The sequence below is a fragment of the Hippopotamus amphibius genome, chromosome 2 (assembly GCF_030028045.1).
Source record: "Hippopotamus amphibius kiboko isolate mHipAmp2 chromosome 2, mHipAmp2.hap2, whole genome shotgun sequence".
NCBI lineage: Eukaryota > Metazoa > Chordata > Mammalia > Artiodactyla > Hippopotamidae > Hippopotamus > Hippopotamus amphibius.
In genome coordinates, this window is record NC_080187.1 from 205789133 (window position 1) to 205816334 (window position 27202).

At 37.9% G+C, this 27202-nt stretch overlaps 1 protein-coding gene and 1 non-coding gene across 4 annotated transcripts in view; one reads left to right on the plus strand and one right to left on the minus strand.

Moving 5' to 3' along the window:
- Positions 1 to 3907: 3907 nt before the first annotated feature.
- Positions 3908 to 27202, plus strand: part of TRIP4 (thyroid hormone receptor interactor 4) — a 56602-nt gene continuing 33307 nt past the window's right edge. For all 3 annotated transcript variants that reach the window (XM_057723787.1, XM_057723785.1, XM_057723786.1), the window contains exons 1-7: positions 3908 to 4060; positions 9803 to 9972; positions 10788 to 10921; positions 16519 to 16731; positions 19124 to 19202; positions 22060 to 22189; positions 24086 to 24301. In XM_057723787.1, the coding sequence (XP_057579770.1) occupies positions 3960 to 4060; positions 9803 to 9972; positions 10788 to 10921; positions 16519 to 16731; positions 19124 to 19202; positions 22060 to 22189; positions 24086 to 24301 (1043 nt within the window). In that variant the 5' untranslated portion in view covers positions 3908 to 3959. The remainder of the gene's footprint in view (positions 4061 to 9802; positions 9973 to 10787; positions 10922 to 16518; positions 16732 to 19123; positions 19203 to 22059; positions 22190 to 24085; positions 24302 to 27202) is intronic.
- On the minus strand, positions 15787 to 15977 carry LOC130847469 (U2 spliceosomal RNA). The gene has a single exon (XR_009052229.1). It is a non-coding gene; the product is annotated as a U2 spliceosomal RNA (small nuclear RNA).

Genomic DNA, 27202 nt, shown 5'->3' on the forward strand with positions numbered 1-27202 from the left:
CTCGCTTTCCCGCGCGCTCCACGCACTCTCCCAGGTCTCCGCTCCCATTGGTTCCGCGCCTTTCAGGCGCAACCAATCGCCAGCGTCCAGTGGTGACCGAGGCGGAGCTAGGCGCTGCTGACCCGTCCATCAACTTGCAAAAATTTGTGATTCGTACCCGCCCCAGGTGGGCGTTGCCAGGCAGCTTTCCTGGGGTGCCCCTTGTGTGGGCGCTAAGGTCGTGAAGGTGAAAGGGCCTGCTCAGAAAAGAAAACCGGGAAAAAACAGAGAATTCCAACATTTCTTAAAAGTTAACCACAGGCTTAAATCCATAATGTCACTCCTGGAAGTGACACCTGAAATGAAGTGGACTTTTAAATGTCTCAGGTCTGAACTCAGAACTAAAACAATTCTATGAAATGGGAAAAAGCTAATAGAGTTTATTTACAGGGATTTTTTTTTTTCCTGCCGGGCGTGCAGCTTGCGGGATCTTAGTTCTCCAAATAGGGATGGAACTCCCGCCCCAGCGGTGATAGCTCCCAGTCCTTACCAATGGACCGCCAGGGAATTCCCTGTTTACAGGGATTTTAAAAAGAACAACACCAACAAAAAGCCAAAACCAAAAACCTCTTCAGGATGGTGTGAAACAAGAAAAAACTGAGTGAATTGTATATACATACATACATAAAAAGGAACGTTATTTTTATAATAATACAACGTTTTCCCCAGACCTGTATGGTCTCAGAATTCCTTAAAACTATATCAAATGTGCTAAGAGTACATCCCTGGCACTAGTGAAAATTATTTTAGAATAAAAGCTCATAACTATTTTCTATCGCTATGCTTATCTTAATTACTCACAATACCCCTGGCGAATGATTTTCACTCTTTGAATACCACGCACAAAGCCTGATCAAATGAACTTGCCTTAGGATGTACTTAATTAAATGTGCACTTGAAAGGCAACACTGAAAGTGTAAGCATGGCATTCATTCTTTCCAATAAATTATGCTTGAACTTTCAGAATAAAGGCTACTCAGTACTTTAACACAATCAACAACTACTTTGTGTTTTTGAATTACAGAATCTAGACAGTAGATGAAATTAACATTATAATAGGAGGAAAGGTATTGCAAATCACCTGTAGCTTTCTCTAAATCTTAGTGCCTAAGATTACAGCCAAAGTCCTATCAGAAAAATCAACAAGCCCTAGGGTATCCTTCCTTGTTCTTTGTCATCTTGCCCCTCTCAATACACAATGTTTCTTCGATGCACATTATTTTCTTTCCAGCTAAGTGGCTTCTACAAAGGCCTAAATTACCTAATTCCCAGATCCTTGTAGAGATTAGAACTGCGAAGAGAATCTGCTGGTCTTTTCTCTTAGTCCACGTGCCAAGTAAATTGCTAGAAAGAATTGCAAATATACCTTTGCACACAGGGGCAATCTACATATTACTAGAGATGTGTTTGTATGTCTGGTCCTTTTAATGTTAATTATGATAAGGAAGGATGCATATTAGAGTAAAAACTTAGGAAAAAAGCAGTGATGCCTAGTAAAAATTCTTAATTTAAATGTTTGCTTTGCAGAAGTGCTTCTCCTTTACAGTTAAAGAAAATAAACATCTGTGTGGTGTGAACCTGAACAAATTTTTTTAACTAATTAATTTATGTTATTTATTGGTTGCATTGGGTCTTCGTTGCTACACACGGGCTTCCTCTAGTTGCTGAGAGCGGGGGCTACTCTTCATTGTGGTGCACGGGCTCTTCATTGTAGTGGTTTCTCTTGCTGCGGAGCACGGGCTCTAGGTGCATGGGCTTCAATAGTTGTAAAGCACAGGCTCAATAGTTGTGGCGCACGGGCTTAGTTGCTCCGTGGCACGTGGAATCTTCCCAGAGCAGGGCTTGAACCTGTGTCCTCTACATTGGCAGGCAGATTCTTAACCACTGCGCCACCTAGGAAGTCCAAACCTGAAAATTTTAAAGGGCTAAGGCATTAAAAAAAGTTGTCAGGACTTCTCTGGTGGCTCAATGGTTAAGAATTCACCTGCCAATGCAAGGGACATGAGTTCAATCCCTGGGCTGGGAAGATCCCACATGCTGAGGAGCAACTAAGCCTGTGTGCCACAACTACTGAGCCTGTGCTCTAGAGCCCAAACGCTACAACTACTGAGCCCTCATGCCACAACTACTGAAGCTCAAGTGCCTAGAGCCAGTGCTCTGCAACAAGAGAAGCCACTGCAATGAGAAGACTGCACACCTCCTCTTGCCACAACTAGAGAAAGCCTGCATGCAGTAAGGAAGCCACAACACAGCCAAAATAATAATAATAATAGTAATAAAATGAAATAACATATTTAAAAAAATTGTACGTACAAATGAAATTTCTGCCTAAATTTGTATAGAAGAATATCTTTAAGTCATATTAAATAAGTGTGTTTGCTTTGCTCAGGCATAAATTCATTTTAATAAATGGTAATATTGTAAATGGCTTTACATACATTACAAGCCAGAGATTTCTATCAATAACATATTCCTTATGAAAAAAGAACACTTTTATTCTTGAGGACCTAGTAATTTCATCATAATATGTGTGATATACTGTCTTTTTAAAAACAGTATTTATTATTTATTTATTTAGGCTGCCCCAGGTCTTAGTTACAGGACGTGGGATCTTTGTTGCAGCATTTTTTTACTTGCGGCATGAGGGCTCTTAGTTGTGGCATGTAGGATCTAGTTCCCCCACCAGGGATGCACCCTGGGCCCCTAGCATTGGGAGCCCAGAGTCTTACCCACTGGACCACCAGAGAAGTCTCTATACCAGAGAAGTCTTATTGTACAAAGTCTCTGTCTTCAAGAAGTTAACATTTTAGTTATGGGAACAGAACAGATATAAAAATAGGTAAAGGATTTGGATATGTTATAATTAGCAGATTTCTATGAAGAAACAAAACTTGTACCCACTATTTATGAAAATTCAGAGTCTTTTTTTTTTTAAGCTGGAAGGCCATATATTTTCCAAATAGATAACAGATAATCTAAACTCAGTGTAAATCAGCGCACATATGATTGTGATTATTTATGTAGGTGAAAACACTAACATAAAAGGTGAACAAACATCCAATTAATGTAATTATTTAGTATAAATAGCCTAATGGGAATGAAGAGGCCATACATATAACACAAAGCCAGTCAATTAAATTGATTGATGAAATATATCAGAAGACATTACGCTCTCCAGAAAAATCTAGCTAAATTTTCCCCAGTCCGTTGTCCCAATGGAATAGGGAGTAGCAAAAGACCCTTCAATCTAGTCATCTTGAGCTGAAATACTTCGTAAAAATCAATACAGAGAATTCATATGGAAGGTCTTCAAACCCAAACCCCAGCAACCTGTTTTATTAAAGTCTTTGTTATTGTTGTTTGTTTTTGCTCTTTTATCCTTTCCCTCGAGCTTGAAGAATTGTCTTCGCCCTCCTGGAAAACACGTGGCTCCAAAAAGCAAACAGAGGTTTTGGCAGCGTGCATCAGGCATCAGACTACAGGCGGTATTAATAAATCCACTACCACCTGAGCAAATCCTTACAGCTTTTACTCTAGCTTTCAAATGCTATTTTTAAAGTTTTACATAAAACCAGAACAATTTAAAAACTGGACCCTCAGGTTACGGGTATTGTTTTTTTTTTCCTAAACCGTACTTTTTAGAGGTATTTTTATTGCCTTAGCAGATTTCCCAATTCTCGAGTCCTACAATTGACGACGCGGAAAAATCACGCACAGATGCGTCTCTGATATACGAGGAACTTCAGGAAGCGAGAAGAAGCAGGAGGCACAGGTGGGAGGGATCTGTGCTGGGGGCGGTGCTACCGCGCGGGGCGGTGCAGGCTGGCGGAACCCGCGCGAGAGAGGTCGGTGTTGCGAAGGGGACTAGTCCGGCGCAGGACGCCGAGCTTTTGCAGCTCAGCTGGTTCCGGCTGGGGAAAATGGCGGTGGCTGGGGCGGCGTCCCAGGAGCAGCTGGTGGGCTGGTGCACCCAGCAGTTGCGGAAAACTTTCGGCTTGGATGTCAGTGAGGAGATCATACAGTAAGACCGGTTCGGGTCCGAGGCGGGAAGGAGCTCTGGGGTGTGCACTGGTTGAGCAAACGGGCAAGCGGAGAGGACTAAAAAGTTGATGAGTGAAGAAATGATAAAAAGGCTGCTGTCTATCTCCGAGGGGCGAATTTTGACCCCCCGGCTTTATAGTTTAGCTTCTGGAATAGGGTGTCATGCTCCACAATCGGCCGGTGGGGCCTTTTTCCCCCAGGAAAACGCCAAATCCCTGCTAATTAGACCTGTAAGTCTGTCCCAGGAACTAGTTTCCTTACAGATTTTGGAGAGAAGGGGCAAGCCAAATTGTCTTTCCAGAAATTCCTTACTCTGAACATTTTAGTTTGTCCGATTGTGTCAAAGAGGACCTGAAATTTAAATGGGGGTGACGTGGTACTGTGCAAAAAATAGTTCCTGACTCGGGCGTCCCCGGTTCTATTTTCTGTCATTCACCAGTTTTGGAATCTTAGGCAGCTGAATTTCCATTTTTGAACCTTAGTTTCCTCGTCTGTAAAATGAATAATTAGCAGAGGTTATCTGTAACCCTTTATGATTCCAATGAAGTGGAAATGGTGACGTGATTTAATATATGCTTTCAATCGATTTAATTTTTTTTTTTTTTCCGGCACTACTGCATGCCAGGTGCTGGGACAACAAAGATGGTTGATGAGTGCGGAGGTGGGGGAAGTGCAGGGTATTGGGGAGCATTGGAAAAAGAACTCTAAGATTTGAGAAATTCGTAAGGTTAACTGCAAGGGATGAATTTAATCTGAGAACTGAAAGATGGGTAGGTGGCAATGCAGAGTTCAGGAGGAGGGAAAAACTTCTACAAAACTTGCGCTTAAAGAACCTGGAAGTGTTTCTTGATTTGCTTCCTTGCTCATTGATGCTGAAACCTAAATTGAATTTCTAGGGCTTTTCTAGGAAGTAAGGTGAATTTCTGAGTTTGGGAGAAAATAGACTTGTTGGCAAGGAGAGAGTTGAGAGCCTATTTAAAGGATTATTTTGAACACTGGAATAGACTATCAAAAAACCCAGTTAAGCAAGTATTATATGATATCACTAATATGTGGAATCTAAAAAATAACAAATGATTTTATTTACAAAATAGAAACAGACCCACAGACATAGAAAAACAAAGGTGGTTACCAAAAGGGAAAGGAGGGGGTTACGTTAGGAATTAACAGATACACAGGTTACGTCTGGAATTAACAGATACACACCACTATTTTTAGAATAGTTAAACAAGGATTTACTGTATAGCACAGAGGTACATTATCTTGTAATAACCTATAATGGAAAAGAACCTGAAAAAATATATGTAACTGAATCACTTTGCTATACTCCTGACACTAACACAATATTGTAAGTCAACTATATGTCAATTTTTAAAAAATTGACAAAAGTATTTTTTTAAAAAGACAAAAACAAAAACAAAAAACTCCAGCCAAATTGTATGGCTTGGCTTTACCCTTGTTTGAAGGCAAGATCAGGTTAAGTAGTTTTCAGACATTTGTTAAAGCAGTGGAATGCTGTCAAATGAAATAATGAAGCTTTGTAAAATAACAAACAGAAAAATAGTCAATCAGTTAAAAGAAAAAGATTGAGGCTATTTTTGTTGAATCAGCAGTGGAGTGTGGAGAGTTGCAGTCTTCTCAGTCTCAGAATCCAGTTGTATTTTGTTGCTTACGCAGTATCGGGAAAATTCTAATTCTTATAGATTGTGGTTTAATAGCTCATTTTGCAGCCTTAGATTTTCCTCAGTTAAACTTATCCACACCCTTGAAAGAGGAGTGATCAGAAATTTGTTTTAAAGTTGAAGCACTAAGTATGGCTGTACCCCTGATTGCTTAATAAGCACTAAAGCTACCTGTAATATAATGCTATTGGAATCACTTCCTAGGTTTTCACTAGTTATTGCACAACAGGCTATGATGCCACTATGAAAGCGTTGGCTGTGTAAATTTGCTGTGCCTTGTCTTGCCTGATATTTAATTGAGAATTACCCAGGTATACTATAGTAGTGTGCTAACTTGAACAATTTTTTATGAGTGGCCTGAATTTTTTAAAACAACACAGAGCTCTTACCTTCATAATCAGTGATACATTTATGAGACATTAAGTTCTGTACACAGAGTTAGCAAAATAAACTTTGTTCCACAATCTGCATTATTAGTTCATGTTTTGGTTGAATCTATTTTGTTAAGATTTGGTATATAACACATTTGGATGTATGTTCTTTATTGTACTTTGTTAAATAGTTAAAAGCGCGTTTATTCAGTTGTTTCTGAAACTCTTTAAATAATTCTCTAGTGGTTTGAATACTCCAGAATTAAATGATCCTTTAAGATTCCTTGCAGCTCTGTGAGTTCTTGATCCCAATTAATCTCTTAATGGGGCCTGGTAAGTTTGGGGATCAAGTTGATTAAACCTTGAAAGTCCTGAAAAACAGTTGTGTATTTAAAAAATTTTTCTGATGGATTAGAAGATGCTCTTAAACAGGCCCAAAGGCACAGGTTTGTTCACTTAATAGATTGTAACTTTGCAAATCAACTACCACATTAGGAAAAAAAACCAGTATGTGTACTACCAAGGATGGGACAATACATGATTTTTTTTTTAAATTTAAAGGATATAGCATTATTGTAATATTTTTTCTTGCATCTCATACCAGTATGTCTACATTACAGTTTCTTCAGATCATATAATGCTTTCATGGTCTGATATCTTAATTATTTCACTTCTCTTATGATGTGACAGTCACTGTAGAAAACTAAAAATTCAGAAAAGAATAAAGGAAGAAACCAAGATAACCATTTCTCTCTTAGTGTTTTTTCCTATATTGTAATACATTTTCAAAATATATTCATTGTAGGGGAGAAAAGAAAATAAAAATAAACCCAAACTCTTTTTAATCATCTCTCTTAGCAGTAATCATTTTGGTGTAAAAGCTTCTAGCCTTTTTTCTACACATAAGTGTATGAATATATATATTCCTTTCATAGGAATTGGGGTCATATGCTGTACAGTCTGTCCTACTATTTCACTTTGTATTTCACTACTATTTCACTTTCTCAAGTAATAATAATTATTCAAGGAATTCCTGGTTAAGATTCCGAGAGTTCACTGCTGAGGGTGTGGGTTCAGTCCCTGGTTGGGGAACTAAGATCCTGCAAGCCGTGTGGCATGGCCAAAAATAATAATAATAATATGAAATAAGCAAGTTAGTGATTTTTTTTTTTTATTGGCTGTGTTGGGTCTTGGTTGCTGCGCGTGGGCATTCTCTAGTTGCGAGTAGGGGCTCCTCTTCCTTGTGGTGCATGGGCTTCTCATTGTGGTGGCTTCTCTTGTTGCAGAGCACAGGCTCTAGAGCTCAGGCTCAGTAGTTGTGGCACACAGGCTTAGTTGCTCCTCAGCATGTGGAATCTTCCTGGACCAGGGCTTGAACACGTGTTCCCTGCATTAGCAGGCGGATTCTTAACCACTTCGCCACCAAGGAAATCCCATAAATTTATTTATTTATTTATTTTTATTGGCTGCATTGAGTCTTCTTTGCTGTGCGTGGGCTTTCTCTATTTGTGACGAGCAGGGGCTGCTCTTCATTGTGGTGGCTTCTCTTGTGGAGCACACGCTCTAGGCATGTGGGCTTCAATAGTTGTGGCACAGGGGCTCAGTAGTTGTGGCTCGCAGGCTCTAGAGCACAGGCTACTTAGTTGTGGCACTCAGGCTTAGTTGCTCTGTGGCATGTGGGATCTTCCCGGGCCAGGGCTCGAACCCATGTCCCCTGCATTGGCAGGCGGATTCTTAACCACCAGGGAAGTCAATAATTTTTTAAAAATTGTAATTATTTAAAAATTTCACTTTTACTGGTGGCGTATTATATTTTGTAAAGTCCAAAAACTTGAATTCATTTGCCCCTACCATTGATGAATGTTTTAAATAGCTTCCAGGTTTTCACTAACTCAGGTAATGATATAGTTAGTTTTTTTGCATAAAAATTTCCTGTGTCTCTTATTTCTTAGCGAGTGCTATAAATGGAATTATTGGATTGTTTTTAAGGCACTTTAAATATCTTGGCTGATTGATTTATAGAAAAGTTGTACTGACTTCGGGACTTCCCTGGTGGTCTAGTGGAGAAGACTCCCTCTGTGCTCCCAATGCAGAGGGGACCAGGGTCCGATCCCTGGTTGGGGAACTAGATCCCATATGCATGCTGCAGCTAAGAGTCTGCATGCCACAACTAAGAAGTCCACATGCCACAACTAAAGATCATGAATGCCTCAATTACGATCCCATGTGCTACAACTAAGAGCCAGCACAGCCAAAATAAATATAAATAAATAATTAAATATTTTAAAAAAGAAAAAGAAAAGTTGTACTGACGTACTCCCACCCCATTTCACTTTTAGGACCCTTTCATATCATTTTCTTAAAATAGATCTCATTTTGATGTGAGGCTAATCTTGATTTATAATTTTTAAGAATGTTAAATCAGTAACTGGTTAGCTTGTAGTATATATTCATATTTTTAGCGAAAAAGGAATGTTAGGTTTTACAGTATAAAGATTAAGTAATTTGAATTGTTCCTAGGAAAATATAATGACTTAAGATGTGTAGTTATGGAAAGTATTCCTTTTTTTCTTTTTATAAGTGTATTTATTTATTGGCTGTGTTGGGTCTTCGTTGCTGCACGTGGGCTTTCTCTAGTTTTGGCGAGCAGGGGCCACTCTTTGTTTTGGTGCTTGGGATCCTCATTGCCATGGCTTCTCTTGTTGCGGAGCATGGGCTCTAGGCGTGCAGGCTTCAGTAGTTGCGGCACATGGGCTCGATAGTTGTGGCTTACTGGCTCTAAAGCACAGGCTCAATAGTTGTGGCACATGGGCTTAGTTGCTCCGTGGGATGGTCCATGGAGCAGGGATCGAACCCATGTCTCCTGCATTGGCAGGTGGTGTCTTAACCACTGCGCCACCTAGTAAGCACTCCTATTTTTTTTAATAACAGTTATTTTTAACAGTTTTTTTTTGAGATGTAATTTTTATTCAGTAGAGTCACTTATTTTAAATGTAAAATTTGATGAGTTTTGACAAGTAGATATAGCCTTGTAACCACCCCTCAATCAAGAGATAAGTAGTCCTTTCTTTGCACAGTAGTATGGAACTGTAAAAATGACCATGCAAGCTGCAAAGTGATCTTAATAAAAAAAAGAATTGGGGGAAAGTTTTGATTATTGCATGACCTTCAAAAATATTTGTCAAAATATTAAAAACTCTCTTGCTATCAGAATAAATTTAAAAAATAGTAAAACAAATATTTAGTACACTGTAAATTTTTTTTAATTTTTATTTTATATTGGAGTCTAGTTGGTTAACAATGTTGTGTTAGTTTCAGGTGTACAGCAAAGTGATTCAGTTATACATATACATGTATCCATTCAAGTTCTTTTCCTATTTAGGTTACAAAGTATTCCATGTTAAGGAAAGCCCCACAAGCCTATCTTCAAAACACTGATTTGATTCTAGAAATACAAGATTACATGAAGGTTAGATTATGAACTACTTGAGGTCAGAGTCTTTGCCCTAATCAAATTTATATCACTAGTATCTAACCTAGAGCTTGGCTCAAAGTAAACACTCTAATTGATTAATGAATATTTTTTAGTACCTTGATGTCTGTTATGATTATTGAAAAATATAGTATAAGCTGGCCTTGTTTTAACAACTTATTTCTTTTCTTCTTGAGATATGTTTTGTCAATTGAGAGCGCTGAAGAGATACGGGAATATGTTACTGACCTCCTGCAGGGAAATGAGGGCAAAAAAGGTCAATTCATAGAAGAGCTTGTAACCAAATGGCAAAAGAATGATCAGGAGTTGATGTCTGATGCTCTGCAGCAGTCCTTCAAAAAAGATGGTAAGTTAAGTTAATGTAATTAACTTAAGTATATTAAAGTAAGGGTTGAAATATTAGTAAATTGACTGGTCTATAGGACCTGGCACGCCATGTTTCCACATAGCTAACTTAAGCAGAATCATATGTATCGATGGTTTTAGTTCAGTTCTACTTGGATCTGTAACGAGTATTGTTTTCGTTCAGATTTTTTCAGTTTAGAAAATGTCACAAAAATACTTGTTTGTAGATATAATGTGACTTCAGAATAACTTGAAAAATTTATACATGGATTAAAGAAAAACTTTAGTTATGTGTATACATGAATGTAAGTAAATGTTGACCAGTTTTAGTATGAATAGCATTTAGAAGTAACTATTAAGTTAAACAGTACAAAAGACAAGCACCAAACTAAATAAGGCATTGTTATTATACAGTCTAAAATATCAGGTTTTAATTTAACTTTTTTTTTTTTTTTGGTCACACCGCACGGCTTGTGGAATCTTGTTTCCCCCACAAGGGATTGAACCCGGCCCCTTGGCAGTGGAAGCTCAGAGGACTAACCACTGGACCACTAGGGAATTCCCTTTAACTTCTTAATTTTAGCCAGTAATTTTTATTATTGACTACAGTCTTGAAAACAATGGTTTAAATTTAATTCTGATTTGAGAGGAAAAGATAATTTAAAAACCTGCCAGACTTCTTATCTTGACTCTAAATATTAAGCATTGCCTTTTTTTATTAGCTATTAATTCACCAATGAATCCTACTATTTCCAATCTCTCTATATACATAATATAAATATATATATATATTTTTCTTCTTTTTCTTCTTTAAAGAAATTTTAGATGGGCAGAGATCAGGAGACCAGCTGAAGAGGAGTAGGCGGAAAGGGAGAAACAGACAGGAAGTTCCTGCATTTACTGAACCTGATACGACCATAGAGGTCAAAACACCTTTTGATTTGGCCAAGGTGAGTGCTTAGGAAATGAGGCCTTTTCTGGGCTTATGGAGAAGAGCAAACAACTGATACATTTCAGAGAGCAAGGGTATAAATTGGTCTAGAATGGCAACTTTTCAACAAATGAATGAATTTTAGAGAGTGATAATGATAATGTTACTTTTCATGTGGTAGATTTTTTTTGGCAGCCTGGTTAAGTATTATAAGGACATCTTTGCTTAGAGATAGATAGATAGATGTGGTAGATAGATAGATAATAGATAGATGTGATAGAAAATATTTAATGAAGTGCACCAGGGCTTCAATTTCAACATTTTTTGTGGGTTTGCACTAAAAGAATGCACAATTCTAGCTGTTTTAAGAGCGTTCCTATCTTAGGCCATTCACTACCACCACAACCATCATTATCATCGGCATTTAGCACTTAGAGCTCTTTCCTATTCTCTCTTGGCTCTAAAAATAGCTTCGTGAGGTAAGCAGAAATATTTATATTTAGGGAAATTTGACAAGCTAAATTTCCCAGCAGAAGGGAATAGTTAATTATGCTATGATGGAAGAGTAGTGATCAAATTCTGGGTGTGATGACCATGCAAAAAAACATGGAAGAGGGTTTCCAAAATCGTGTGAACTTAAAAAAAGTAGTCTTGGCTTTTTACTAATTGGAATAAAATGAGCAAAGACTATCACAAGCAAAAGAAAAAACACAAATGACCAATAAACACTAAAAATGTTTATCCTTAGTAGTAATTAAGGTGACCAGTTTGTCACCTAATTGCCTGGACTCTCCTGGTTTTAGCTCTGAAAAGTCCTGTATTCTGAGATTCCCCTAAGTCCTGGGCAAACAAGGGTGGTTGGTTACTCTATTAGTAATCAAATAAATACACATTAAATCCATGAGATATTGCCTATCAAATTGTTAAAGATTTTCTTAAAAAAAAATTTCTTGGCCACGCCACGCAGCGTGCAGGATGTTAGTTCCCCAACCAGGGATTGAACCTGATCCCCCTGCAGTGGACCCAGCCCCCTGCAGTGGAAGCAAAGAGTCTTAACCACTGGACTGCCAGGGAAGTCCCTCAAAGATTTTAAAAACAGATACTCAGTTGTGATGAAGTTGTATTAAAACGGGAACTTCCTATACACTACTGGTGGCAATGTAGAGTGGTTTAAGCTTTCTGGGGGCAGTTTGGCAGCATACAGTCAAGAACCGTGGAAATGTTCGTATACTTCTGACTTACTATGACTTAAATATCTAACAAGGTAATCAGAAATGTGCACAAAAAATTTATGTTCAGCATAATGTTATTTATAATGTTGAAAATATGAACTGACCTGATTTTTAGCAGTAAGAGAAAGATTAAATGTTATTGTTCCCTTATTTAATGGAATATCATACAGCTAATTTCTTTTTAAAGCCCCAGTGCATACAGAACCATTGTTCCTAGGGGAAATACAGGGTTAGGTTTCCGGGAGCCTCTGATCACATTTCCATCAACCAGTCAAAGCATAACCTTATTTTACATGTGTTTCTGTTTAAAGATAGTTTATTTAATATATATTGTTGATTCGTTAACATTGAAGTCAAAGCCAACAGCAGTATAACTCATGCCTGAAGAAAGCTTATCTAATACACCTTTCTTTTTTTATTATTTTTTTATTGAATTATAGTTGATATACAATATTATATAAGTTACAGATGTACAACATAGTGATTCACAACTTTTATTTTTTTATTTTTATTTTTTTGAGGGGTGCGGGGGCTGCACTATGTGGCATGCAGGATCTTAGTTCCCCCACCAGGGATCAAACCTGTGCCCCCTGCAGTGGACTCTCGGAGTCCTGACCATTGGAACATCAGGGAATTCCCAGCAATTCACAATTTTTAAAGTTTACATTCCATATATAGTTATTATAAAATATTGACTATATTCCCTGTGTTGTACAATGTATCCTTGTAGGTTATTTATTTTATACATTATAGTTTGTACCTCTGAATCCCCTACCCCTATTTTTTGTTCTCTATATATCTGTGAGTCTGTTTCTGTTTTGTTATATTCACTACTTTGCTTTATTTTTTAGATTTCACATATAAGTGATATCATACAGTATTTGTTTTTCTCTGTCTGACTTATTTTGCTTAGCATAATACCCTTCAGGTCCATCCAGGTTGTTGCAAGTAGCAAATTTTCATTCCTTTTATAGCTGGGTAGTATTTCATTGTGTATATATATACCACATCTTTATCCATTTATCTGTTGATGGACACTTAGGTTGCTTTCACATCTTGGCAATTGTAAATAATGTTGATATGAACGTTATGTATGTTTTCTTTTTTAAAAAAAAATTTATTTATTTGTTTGGCTGCACTTGATCTTAGTTGCGGCATGTGGGATCTTCTTTCCTCCTTCTCAATGAATACTTATTGCCTGTTAGGGATAAAAGACCTAATCAAAGCACAGCCCTCAGTGCTTCAAATGTAACTGGATACTTTAATGGGAGTGAAATAGAAGTTTCTAGTTAGAGATTTTTTTTTTTTCTTTTTTGGCACACGGGCTTAGTTGCTCCGCGGCATGTGGGATCTTCCTAGAGCTGGGATCGACCCCATGACCTCTGCATTGGCAGGCGGATTCTTAACCACTGCACCACCTAGGAAGCCCCACTAGTTAGAGATTTTAAGTCCTCCCCTTACCAACATCCCTGAGAGCAAAGGGATAATTGACCAGTTTGAAAAATGGCAAACTGCTAGAATTGGATAACATCCTTAGCACTTGTCTTAGATTTTAATTTTTACCTAGGTTGATTTATTTGATACTGTCTGTATATCTCAACATTTGGCTTTGGACATGAGGGCGTGTCACCTCTCTTTACACTAACTAAAGAATTGTTGCCTTCATTGTTTTAACTCTCCTATCCACTAGAACTTCTGCGACTTTACTTCTCTAAAGTTTCAGTCTCTGGAAATGATGGAGAAAGTCTCAATTTAAAGGGAAAGGAAGGACTTCCGAGGTGGCTCAGTGGTAAGGAATCCACCTGCCAATGCAGGGGACACGGGTTCAAGCCCTGCCCTGGGAAGATTCCACATGCCATGGAGCGACTAGGCCCATGCGCCACAACTACTGAGCCTGTGCTCTGGAGCCCATGAGCCACAACTACTGAACCTGTGCTCTGGAGCCTGTGAGCCACAACTACTGAGCCCATGTGCCACAACTATTGAAGCCCACGCGCTTAGAGCCCGTCCTCCACAACAAGAGAAGCCACCACAATGAGGAGCCTGCCCACCACAATGAAGAGTAGTCCCCACTCGCAGCAATGAAGAGTAGCCCCCGCTCACAGCAACTAAAGAAAGCCCGTGTGCAGCAACGAAGACCCAACACAGCCAATAAATAAATAAATAAATTTATTTTTAAAAAATAAATAAATGAAGGGAAAGGAAGACTACAACATAGGAGAGGCATCTATACACCTTAAGTGTCAAAAGCTGCTGTGGCCTGAATGTTTGTGTGCCACTCAGAATTCATATCTTAAAATGCTAATGCCCAGGACTTCCTAGGTGGCACAGTGGTTAAGAATCCGCCTGCCAAAGCAGGGCACATGGGTTCAAGCCGTGCTTCGGGAAGATCCTATATGCCTTGGAGCAGCTAAGCCCGTGTGCCACAACTATTGAGCCCATGTGCCGCAACTACTGAAGCCTGCGCACCTAGAGCCCGTGCTCTGCAACAAGAGAAGCCACTGCAATGATGAGTAGCCCCTGCTGGCCGCAACAAGAGAAAGCCCTTGTGCAGCAACAAAAACCCAATGCAGCCAATAAACAAAATTAATTAATTAATTTAAAAAAACAGAGCAGGGGATATATGTATACACATAGCTGATTCACTTTGTTGTACAGCAGAAACTAACACAACATTATAAAGCAGTTATACTCCAATAAAAATGTATTAAAAAATGCTAATGCCCAACGTGAATTAGGAAGTGGGGCCTTTGGGAGGTTCTTGTGTCATGGGGGTAGAGTCCTCATGAATGGGTTTAGTGCTCTTACAAAAGAGACCCCACAGTTCCTAGCCCCTTTGACCACATGAAATGCAGTGACCTAAAAGAAGTAATTTCTGTGACCTAGAAGAGGGCCCTTGCCCAGCCATATTTGCACCTGAACCTGGACTTTCAGCCTCCAGAGCTGTAAGAAATAAGTTTCTATTGTTTATAAGCTACTCAGTGTGTGATACTTTGTTACAGCAGCCAGAATGGACTAAGGCAGATGCTGATATAGTTCTCTTTTTAAAGTTTTTATTTTATAACATTCATGTAGAAGTGAATAAATGAATCTTCACAAACTGACCATACCTGTATAGCCAGAAATAAAACATTACCATTCCTCTAGAATACTCCCATTGTGCCCCACAATAATAACCCTCCCAAGGGAAAACATCATTTTGACTTTCAACATCATAGGTTAGTTTTTCCTGCTTATGAACTTTGTATAAATGGAGCTAAATAGTATATACACTTTTGTGTCACATGGTTTATTTGATTGGTACATGGGATTCTATTAAGTGAATACACAATCTATTGTTGAACATTTGGGTAGTTTTCCAATTCTAATGTTTCATATACAATATGTTCTTGTATATGTCCTTTGTTGAACATATTTACACATTTCTGTTCTGTATGTATCCAAGAGTTGAATTGCTGGGCCATAGGATATGCATGTGTTCAGCTTTAGTAGATACCAGTTTACACTCCCATGAACAGTATGGAGAGTTCTAATTGTTCTACATCCTTGCCAGCATTCTGTATTTTCTGTCTTTTCAATTTAGCTCTTCTGGTTGGTGTGCAGTGGTATTACATTGTGGTTTTATTTTGTATCTTTTTTTTTCTGTCCCCACAGAGGGTGCACTGTTCCTGGAGGTACTGCAATACCAGGTCGATGCGTGGAGTGGATGGAGCAAGCTCCTATTCCAACTCCCTGCTCCAAAAACCCATTTAGTATATTGTCCTCAGATAGAGGACATATCAGATATTCAACTGATACGAACAGATACTACACTTGATCTTAACCAAAAGGCCAAGAAGTGATTATTTCATATTATCTTAATGACTAATGAAGTTGAGCACCTTTTCATGTATCTGTTGGCTGTTTGGATATCTTCTTTTATGAAGTTCCTGTTTAGGTTCTTTGCGCATTTTTCCATTGTGTTATCTGTCTTTTTCTTATGGGGTCAATTTCTTATAGATTTTTCTTACTTTATTGATCTTATTTCCAGATCTGTGACTATCATCTGCTTTTAGAAGCATTTTTGTTTTCTATTATCTCTAATTTAGCTATGCTTAAATATGTCACCTAAACAGCTTTTATTGCTACATTTACCTTCTACCACCTATAATACGTAGCTGAAAGCTACTAGCAGAAAAGGCAAAGTATATTAGCTAGTTTTTCTAGAGCATAACCTTTCCTTAGACCGTCGATTATAATTCATTTGTATTTCTTCTAATTCCTTCTTTCATGGTTCCTGGGTAGGGTATAAGTTGTTATTGAACAGAACTGAGGTTTTTCTCTCTTGACTGTTTTCATTGTCATTAATTATTTGATATTATTTCTGATATCTTTGTACAATTAGGCACAAGAGAACAGCAGCTCCTTAAAGAAGAAGACGAAGTTTGTCAGTTTATATACAAAAGAGGGACAGGACAAGCTTGCAGTCCTGATCCCTGGTCGCCACCCTTGTGATTGCCTGGGCCAGAAGCACAAGCTCATCAATAACTGTATGATCTGTGGACGTATTGTTTGTGAACAAGAGGGTTCTGGCCCCTGCTTATTCTGTGGTACTCTGGTAAATTGTTTCTTTCCTATTTTACTATGCTTTGGTTTTATATATAGGGACATTCACACCCCTAGTAATTTCTCTTTTTCTTAGTAAATTTCTTACCTAAGGTGTCCAGTAAATTCTTTTTTTTTTTATTTTATTTTTTTTATTCAAGTATAGTTGATTTACAATGCTGTGCCACCAGTAAATTCTTGTAGCAGGAACTTTAGTCAAAAATCCAAGGTGATACCCTAGAACAGAGGCCTGTTTGTGAGAAGGGTTTTGAGAACATACATTGTTGAGGGATCCAAGTCTTGTGTCAGATTAAATTCAATTCAGGAAAACTTTAGGGCCTGAAATGTCAAAAATTTTTGTCAGTCTTCAGATGTGGCTCATATTCCCAGGGATACAGAGTCACTGTGACATAATCCTCAGGTCTTTATAGCTTCTTTTTCCAGAACACCTCCTTTTTATAGCTCTTCATTTTCTGAGTGAGTACCCTCAAAAGTGTAGCTATAGGGACTTCCCTGGTGGCGCAGTGGTTAAGAATCTGCCTGCCAATACAGGGGACACGGGTTCGATCCCTGGCCCAGGAAGAGCCCACATGCTGTGGAGCAACTAAGCCCGTGAGCCACAACTACTGAGCCCATGCGCCCCAACTTCAGCCTGTGCGCTCTAGGGCCCGTGTGCCACAACTACTGAGCCCACAAGCTGCAACTACTGAAGCCTGCACACCTAGGGCCCATGCTCTTCAATAAGAGAAGCCACCTCACTGAGAAGCCTGTGGATTGCAACAAAGAGTAGCCCCCACTCACCACAAATAGAGAAAGCCTGCTCGTGGCAACAAAGACCCAACACAGCCAATAAATAAATAAAAGAATAAATAAATAAGTAAAAATGATGTTTTTCAAGGTTTAAAAGAAAAGAAGTGTAGCTGTAATGACTCTTACAAACACCCTAGTGAGTTGTCTAGAAGGCTTATTCTGCCAGTTGAGCTGACTGGCAGAAGCAATGGCATTTGGTATTCGTGAAGGCATATATTTTGTGTTGCTTTGTTTTCCCTTCTCTGGTGGGGCCTTTAATTTTTCAGTATACTCAGATAATAAACTGATAGTCAGTGGATGATCTGAAAAATGTAGTATCTAACATCAAAAATGTTCATAAAACAGCAGCAAATGTCCTGCCATTTGGGACTTTCTCTAGAGAAACACCCTACAGCTGCTGGCTGGAATTCTGTGTGCCACTCAGGCAACTGCTATCAAGTACAGTGTTTTCTGTTAGGTCCCTTCGATCTTTTGGTTTAAGAAACAGTAATGTAAAGCAGATTGGCCTTGATGTCTTGGAGTTTTATAAACTTAATATGAAGTTGTTTTTAAGTAACCCCTTCTCCTTTTAAGTAACCTCCCTTCTAGCGATTTTATAATAAACAGAACTTTTTCTTTGCTTTAATGTTTATTATGTAGGTAATGCTTGAAGGCAAAGAAACAAAATACATATAAAAGCTAGGCTAGTTTTCACTGGTGACACTGTATTTTACCTCTTTCTCTGGCTTTTTTTTTAATTAATTTTGTTTTATTGGCTGTGTTGGGTCTTTTTTGTTGTGCGCAGGCTTTCTTTAGTTGCAGTGAGTGGGGGCTACTCTTTGTTGTGGAGCATGGGCTCTAGGCGCATGGGCTTCAGTAGTTGCAGCACATGGGCTCAATAGTTGTGGCTCACGGGCTCTAGAGTGCAGGCTCAATAGTTGTGGCGCACGGGCTTAGTTGCTCCGCAGCATGTGGGATCCTCCTGGAGCAGGGATCAAACCCGTGTCCCCTGCATTGACAGGTGGATTCTTAGCCACTGCACCACCTAGGAAGCCCTCTCTGTCTCTTTTTAGTAAGACACTTGTGGAACTTCCTTGGTGGTCCAGTGGTTAAGACTATGCACTTCTATTGCAGGGAGCATGGGTTCAGTTCCTGGTTGGGGGGCTAAGATCCCACATGCCCGCGTGGGATGGCCAAAAATAAATAAGTAAATAAGACACTTGCTTAGAATTTCTCTTGTAAGACTTGGATTTCGTGATTAGAACTGAAAGGCTATAAAAAAAAAGTCTCGTATGTTTTTTCAATATTTTCAGTGATGGCAAATCTTTGTCTTTTGAAAGTAGGTTAGATTTTTTTCTTTTAACTAGTCATTCAGGGATACTTGCAGTGACATCAGTTTTTTGTATGGTTCATAAAAGAAGGGAGAAATGGAAAGAGACAAGGGCAAAACTTGTTTGTATATTTTTTGGGGATATATGTGTCTGGACTAAAAAACACTGACAGTCTCATTATTTTATTGCCATATATAATGTGTAATTGAGGGTACTTTTTAATGTATCAAGCAAACAGTATCATTTAACTATTGGATCATATGTCTTACCCTTATTACTTTATAGGTATGTACTCGTGAAGAACAGGATATTTTACAGCGTGACTCAAACAAGAGCCAGAAACTGCTAAAGAAGCTCATGTCAGGTAGGCAGCAGTCTTCTAACTGAATCTCTGTGGTGATGGATACATTTTGTTGTAGCTGTGATTGTTTCTCTTACTTGTATCCTGGTATGTAAGATGCAGTGTATTTACTCATTTATTTTTTTTAAAGTTCTTACTAAAACCACCTAACATTGAGCAAAGAAAATTAATAATAATACTATTGGATTATAATCCAAAGAATAAAATTAATATCATTGAAGTAAGTGAAGAAATTAATAAATGGGAGAGAAGGGGCTGCTCTTATAGAATTCCAATTAATAAAGTGAAGGAATTATGGTAACAGAAAATCACCATTTCAGCACCACAGTAGTACTGATAGTAATTGCTACAAGCAGGATCCACCAATGGATGCTACAATTTTTGGATGAAAGTTTAAGAATTGGAGATGTGCAAGATCACGAAAGATGAGGAAAGACTGAGGAATTGTCAGTTCAGAGGAGACTAAAGAGACATGACAACTAATTGCCATGTAGGATCTTGAATTGGATCCCTAAACAGAAAAATAACATTAGTGGGGAAAATGTTGAAATCCAAATAAAGTCTGTAATTTAGTTAATGGTATTGTACTAATGTTAACTTCTTACTTTTGATAATTGTACAATTATTATGTAAGCTAAGATACTAACATTAAAGCAAGATGAATGAAAGTTATACAGGGACTCTACTTTTTTTGCAACTCTTCAGAGTTTTTTATAGTTGAAAAAAGCATGACAGGGACTTCCCTGGTGGTCCAGTGGTTAAGAATCCTCCTTCCAGTGCAGGGGACGCGGGTTCGATCCTGGTCAGGGAACTAAGATTCCACATCCTGTGGGGCAGCTAAGCCCACTTGCCACAACTGTTGAGCCTGCTTGCTCCCATGCACCACAACTAGACAGAAGTCTGCATGCTGCAGTGAAAGATCCTGCATGCCGCAGCTAAGACCCAACACAACCAAATAAATAAATAAATTTAATTTTTTAAAAAAAGAAAGAAAAAAGCATGACAAAAATAGTTAATGACATTTTTAGAGGGAGCACAATATATTCATTGCTTTCTATATGTGCAAATATTTTGTTCCTGCTTTAATTCATGGTTGTTTTTTAAATATAGATAGATTGGTTGGTATTATGAAGTAGTAATCATAGTATGTATAGAATTTTATGTTTTTCCTTTTTTAACTAATATTTTATAATTATTGTTTATTTTGCCATATATTCTTCATATTTGTAATTTTTAGTGCCTAAAAAGTCATTAAATTTATTTATTATAATTGATTATCTGTTTCCTCACTATTGGATATTTTGACTCTTTCCAAATTATAAATAATACCACAAGTGGTCAACTTTGTTAATATTATGTCTTTTTTTTGGCTGTGTTGGGTCTTCATTGCTGTGAGTGGACTCTCTCTAGTTGTGGCTAGTGAGGGCTGCTCTTCGTTGCAGTGCTCAGGCTTCTCAGAGAGGTGGCTTCTCTTATTATAGAGCAAGGGCTTTAGGCGCACACGGGCTTCAGTAGTTGCGGCGTGTGGGCTCAGTAGTGGTGGCTCGTGAGCTCTAGAGCACAGGCTCAGTAGTTGTGGCAAACGGGCTTAGTTTCTCCACGGCATGTGGGATCTTCTCGGACCGGGGATCGAACCCGTGTCCCCTGCATTGGTAGGCAGATTCTTAACCACTGTGCCACCAGGGAAGTCCCATTAATATTGTATCTTTTGATTTATTTCCTCGGGATAAATTCCTGGGAATGGGATTACTGAGTCAAAGAACGTTATCATTTTTGACACTTAAGATGCATTTGCCATATTACTTTACCAAAATATTGTACTAGTCTACAGCAATATTAGTATTTTATCCCAAATCCTGTCACTATTGGGTTTTGACATTTCATATTATTTTATTTTTATAGTTATAATTTTTTATTATTATTAATGATGTAGAACAGGTCTCCATATTTTTTCCATTAGAATTTCTCTAGGGTCATTATTATGAGAAAAGGTAATTCTCGGTGCTTTTCTTATATTTAGAACACAAAAATCAATCTCTCTTTTTTTAATTTTAAAAGAAAGGTTTGACAGAACTTTAAATAGGCCTAGAGTTTTAGGTAAAGAGAAAGATCAGCTTTCATTATAGCCTAGTTGTTTTCCTAACATATTATAGATCTTGGTTCTATCATAACTGATGGCTATCTTTTCTTGGATATATAGATTTATGGTATGTTGTTACAAAGGAGATAGATAACACATGGGCCAAGGAATGAATGTGGGCTTTAGAGTTAGACCTAAGTTTAAATTTTGTTTCTACCTTTTAATTTCTAAATTAATTCAGTAAATTTATTGTCTCTGAACTTCAGTTTCTTTATCTGTAAAACAAACACAAACTGTCTTACAGGGTTATTGTGAGAATTAGGTAATATAATATGCATTAAGTGCCTTAGCATCTGATAAGTTCCTTTTATTCATTTCTGTCCCTTTTCTGCAATTTATTCTCTGTTTTCCTTTTATTAGTTTTTGCTTTGATATATAAAAGTATGTTTAAAGGTGATATTTAGCCCTACTCAATGAAGTTTTTCATTTATAAGGCATTTTTATATTGTGTTGTTAAGCAGTTTATTACCCTCAGTGATCCACATTTCCATAAGGGAAGAAGTGGATCCTTAAACATTTATTGAGAACCTATTATGTGTCAAGCACTGCTTGATGCCTGACAAGTAAAGCCTGGCCTGTGTACCTGTTTGTTTTCCATTGAAATGAAGGCTGTCAGTCATTAGGGGACAACCAGATCTTCTGATATTTTACTCTTTGCTGTGCAGTGATACAACTAATTACGATCGCCTGACACCATTTGCTTTCCTTATTAAATTTCAGGGGCAGAGAATTCTGGAAAGGTGGACATCTCTACCAAGGACCTTCTTCCTCATCAAGAATTACGATTTAAATCTGGTCTGGAGAAGGCTATCAAGCATAAAGACAAACTATTAGAGTTTGACAGGACTAGGTATGATGTGGTCAGAATAAAAACTGCTAAGAAACAGAGTAGTCCATTATTTTGGCACTTGGTAATACCTTCTTAGGGTGGACTGTGAAAGTTTACAGCAAACAAAGAGCCAAATACTCTGTTTTTGAATCAGCTTGTTTTTGAATCATGTTTGAATGATAGGCTCCCACCAAGAGGATCCTACCCTGCAGCATTTTTTGATTCTTGGCAAATGGTAGTGTACCCCCTGGAAAGTTGATTTGGGTGACAGAATTCCCCACTTGTTTCACTTGAATCCGTTCATTCATTCAGTCAACATATGTTAGCATGCCTACCATGTGCAAACTGTTGAGGGGGTGGCTCTGGATACTCCATGAGAAGCTGTCTCTGGGAGAGTGTTAACACCATTTCATGGGAAGGCATGATTTACCCTCCCTTTTTCCTTTGACTCTGAATTTATTTCTGATTCAATAAGGTCCCTAAATTGAGTTTTACACTCCTACACTTTTGTCATTTAGCCCACTCACTTCTCTTTAGGAGACAGAGTTATGGATTTGTTAGTTTGTTTTTGTGTTTTGGTTTTTTTGTCTTTTTTTTTTTGTCTCATTTTTTTTCTACTTTTGGGCAAGATATGTATTGAAGACCAATTAGTGGTAAAGAATGTTTACATAGGACTTAAATGCTCACTTCTCAGGTGGCCATGTGAGAATCCTTAGAAAGACCCTGAGTCTCTTACTGTGGTAACTGAATATTTCTATTCCTGGCATTATAATCCTTTAGTTAGATACACCTACTACTTTCACATTTTTTGCTATGAATACATGAGATATACTTTGAAAGCTCTTCATTAAGTAAGCCCATCACAAGGTTTGTAACTAATATTTGCTCTTAATCCTTTAAATATCTTTTATCCTTACTCACTGAAACTTGTCATTAGAAATAGGGTACATTTTTTGATAAACAGAAACTGGAAAAGGGTCTGTCCCTATTGGTGTTGCCCTTACACTGGTGTATTTCCAAGGGCGCCAATTTCATTATGTAGGTTTGTAGGACCACTCCGTCTACTTTAAAACTTCTATAATTCCAGCTGAGTCCTGAAAAATTGAAATCTGAATCTGATTTCAGCATTTCCCTATACCTGTATATATCATACTAATTAGTAATTATGCAGTTGAGACTGATTTGTGATTTTGGAGTAGTCACTTAACTTCTTTGAGGCCCAGGTCTATTTTCTGTAGAAGTGTGTTAGGTCATCAAGATTTCTTCTAGTTCTTAATTTCTCTGTTGGTATAATCTTAGAAACAGGCCTCATTGTTGTGTCTTGGAACTTGGCCCTTGTAAATATATTAATAGGGGATAGGTTTGGGGCGGGGATGGGGAAGGTGGTGGAAACTGACATATAGTAGTAGTAGTAAAATAATAAGATATCCTAAGAATAAGCTGCAGGTCTGAGAGTCCAGAATAGAACTCCAGTTTCTAAGGGAAATGGCAGCAATTGGACCTAGCAGGAATAGTCTAGGTCCCAACTGTAGAAGGACTAGGATATTGAGTAAACTGCCAAGGCATGAACTCAGATGCAGCAAAATCAGACATAAGCCCAGTTACAAGAAGTTGAGAGCTGGACTAGTAAGAAAGTAGGAGGACAATGGATTATGATGCTGTGTCTTTTCCTGCCTGAGGGTGAGATTCGTTCTAAGAGCTGAGCTGAGCCTGCAGTGGGAATAAGGTATATGCAAAAGTTGTAAATCAGGCAGAGCTTGACCTGGGTTTGGAACGTTCTTGAGCATTTATATTTGAGATAATGACCTTCAGGACAGCAGAAGAGTGAGCTACTTGAAACAGCTTCCCAGTAATCAAGTCCCTGTTTGTCAACATATGACCTAATTGCCGTGTGTTCTTTTTTTTTGTTGTTGTTAGCATTCGGAGGACCCAAGTCATTGATGATGAATCAGATTACTTTGCCAGTGATTCTAACCAGTGGTTGTCCAAAATTGAGCGGGAAGCTCTACAGAAGCGAGAGGAAGAGCTGAGAGAATTTCGACATGCCTCTCGGCTCTCAAAGAAGATCACCATTGACTTTGCAGGCAGGAAGATCGTGGAAGATGAAGATCCTCTAGCTGAGTATCACAGCAAGTAAGTGGGCAACACCAGAAAGGGTCTGAAAGAAGGGGGCAGTTTAACTGTAAAGGATGTGTATCTCTCCTCCCCCTGCTCCGCCACCCCCCGTTAATGGCTCTTTTATTTTTGTTAATTTTTAAAGCAGTATATTCATTTGGAGTAGAAACATGGAAGATAACTAAGAAAATTTTAAAAATGAACAGTAAGGGCAATTTGTCCTACTAAATAACTACTGTAGTTTTATTTAAAAAAAGAAAAACACTATCTTTAAAACAATAAAGTACAGTTTGGGCACAGGAATAGATGAATGAAATGTAATAGAATCCAGAAAGAGATCTGTGTGTCTGCATTATAGGTGTATGGGTGTGTGTCTATAGCTCCTTTCTAAACAGTAAGGAAAGGATTAAATAAGTGATGGGCCACCAACTTTGAAAAAATCTACATTAGATCTCTACCTCAAAGCATACTATGATAATAAGTTTGACTAAAGAGGTAAATGCAAGGAAATTCCCTGGCAGTCCAGTGGTTAGGACTCTAAGCTTCCGCTGCTGGGAGCCCAGGTTCCATCCCTGGTTGGGGAACTAAGATCCTGCAAGCCAAGCAGTGCAGCCCCCCCCCCCCCCCCCAAAAAATCAAAAAGGAAAAAAAGAGTTAAATGCAAAAGAAAAGAAATAAAAGGATCAGAAAGAAATAGAATAGTAGAAATTTAGGAGAATATAGTTAATGTCTTGGTATGATAAAAAGATATTCTAAATAACATAAAGAAGTACAAGACTGAGGGAAAACATTTTAAACGGTTTTAACAGTTCAAAAGAGCAATATCCATACTACATAAAGACCTGCAAGTTAAAAAGACACGTCGAGTAGAAAAATGGGCAAAGGCTAAGTTTAGAAGTGAGGAAATAAGTACAAATAGCCAATGAACGTTTGAAAAGATGCTCAACTAGTTATCAGGGAAATGCAAACTTTGAAACATAATGTATCATTAAATTGTCTGAAATTTAAAATTTATAGTATTGCATAATCTGTGAGTGTAGGAAAATGTAGGAAAATGGATATGCCCTCTTATTGTGGAGGGGAATATTAAAATGTTCAAGTCTCAACACCAAGAGTGAATGCTGATGGAACATACGGATTTTGGTGGTAATGATGTGTCAGTGTAAGTTGATTAATTGTAACAAATGTACCACTCTAGTGAGGGATAATTGATAATGGGGGAGTCTCTGCATATGTGGGGGCAGGAGGTAAATGGGAAATCTCTGAACCTCCCATTCAGTTTTGCTCTGAATCTAAAGCTGCTCAAAAAAATAAAGTTTATTGAAAAAATTTACATCATGGCCAATTTCAGATTACCAACATGAAGTCACTGAACATAGAGTTGAGAAAAGATACACATATTGGCTCTAGCACAGCACTGAAAAGAAAGCGTGTGGAGATCTCATTCCATGTTTTGGAAATGGCATACATATTTCTCTGTCTCTCACTCTCTCTGTTACACACACACACACACACACACACACACAGAAAACTGGATATTGGTCAACATAGTAATGCTTTCTACACAGCCTAGTCCTTGGCCTTTCTCTTTCATTTGTGGCAAATCCATTACAGAAGTTTCCAAAACAGAAGTTATTCTCTCCCTAAAGCGAATTCTACCACTAGCTTCAAAATAATTAATTTGGTCTCAACTATTACATACATGATGCACAGAAAGAAAAGATAAAATTATTTCTGGGTGCTAGATTTAGGAATTTTTCATTTTCTTTCTATTAATTTGCATTTTCTAGTTTTTCTGTAATAAACATGGATTGCTTTTATAATCATAAAAATCATTTTTATGTTCAATAAAAAATGGTGCAGCCTTTTAGAAGTGAATGGACAGTATCTCTGAATTTAAATTGTGCATATTTTTTTACTTTTTGACACCAGATACCAAGATGCTAGTTTCTTCATCTCTTTTTCAATTAAAAAAATATATTCGCCATCCTGATACATGATACATGAAAAATGGTATTTCATCATAATTATTATTCACTTTTTTTTTTGCTTTGGCTGTATGCTAGTAAGTCTGAGCATTCTAAAAATGTATTAATTAGCTATTTGTATTATTTCTTTCATGGATTCTAGAGTTCTAGATATACTTAACCAGTATACCATGTCTCAAATCTATTTCCTTCCTTTAGATTCCACTATCCCCACCTATTTTAGCCTCACCTCTTACCTTAAATTCCTTTTTTTTATTTAAAAAATTTAATTTATTTATTTATTGGCTGAGTTGGGTCTTCGTTGCTGCATGCGGGCTTTCTCTAGCTGTGGCGAGCAGAGGTTCCTCTTCGTTGCGGTGCACAGGCTTCTCATTGTGGTGGCTTCTCTTGTTGTGGAGCATGGGCTCTAAGTACACTGGTTTCTTGCAGCATGTGGGCTTGTAGTTGTGGCTTGTGGACTCTAGAGTGCAGGCTCAGTAGTTGTGGCACACAAGCTTAGTTGCTCTGTGGCACGTGGGATATTCCTGGCCCAGGGATTGAACCTGTGTCCCTTGCATTGGCAGGCAGATTCTTAACCACTGCACCTCCAGGAAAGTCCCTTACCTCAAATTCTTGTACCTTTTTTTTTTTTTTTTTTCAAATTTTAGCTTCATGCCTTTGTTTCTGCTTTTCCCTTGCTTTGGAAATCCTTCCTCCCATCTTTGCCTTTCAAATACCTGCCTCTCCTTTGAACGTACTTGGTACAACACATGCAATGATGGGATAATAATCACCAAGTAAATTGTATCTATCGCATAGTAACAATTACATCCTCCCATGTTTTATCATCTTTATAGCTGTCTTTTTATATATATATACACATATATATATATATATATATATATATTTTTATAGCTGTCTTAAACCTTCCACTTAGATTCAAAGCTTCCTG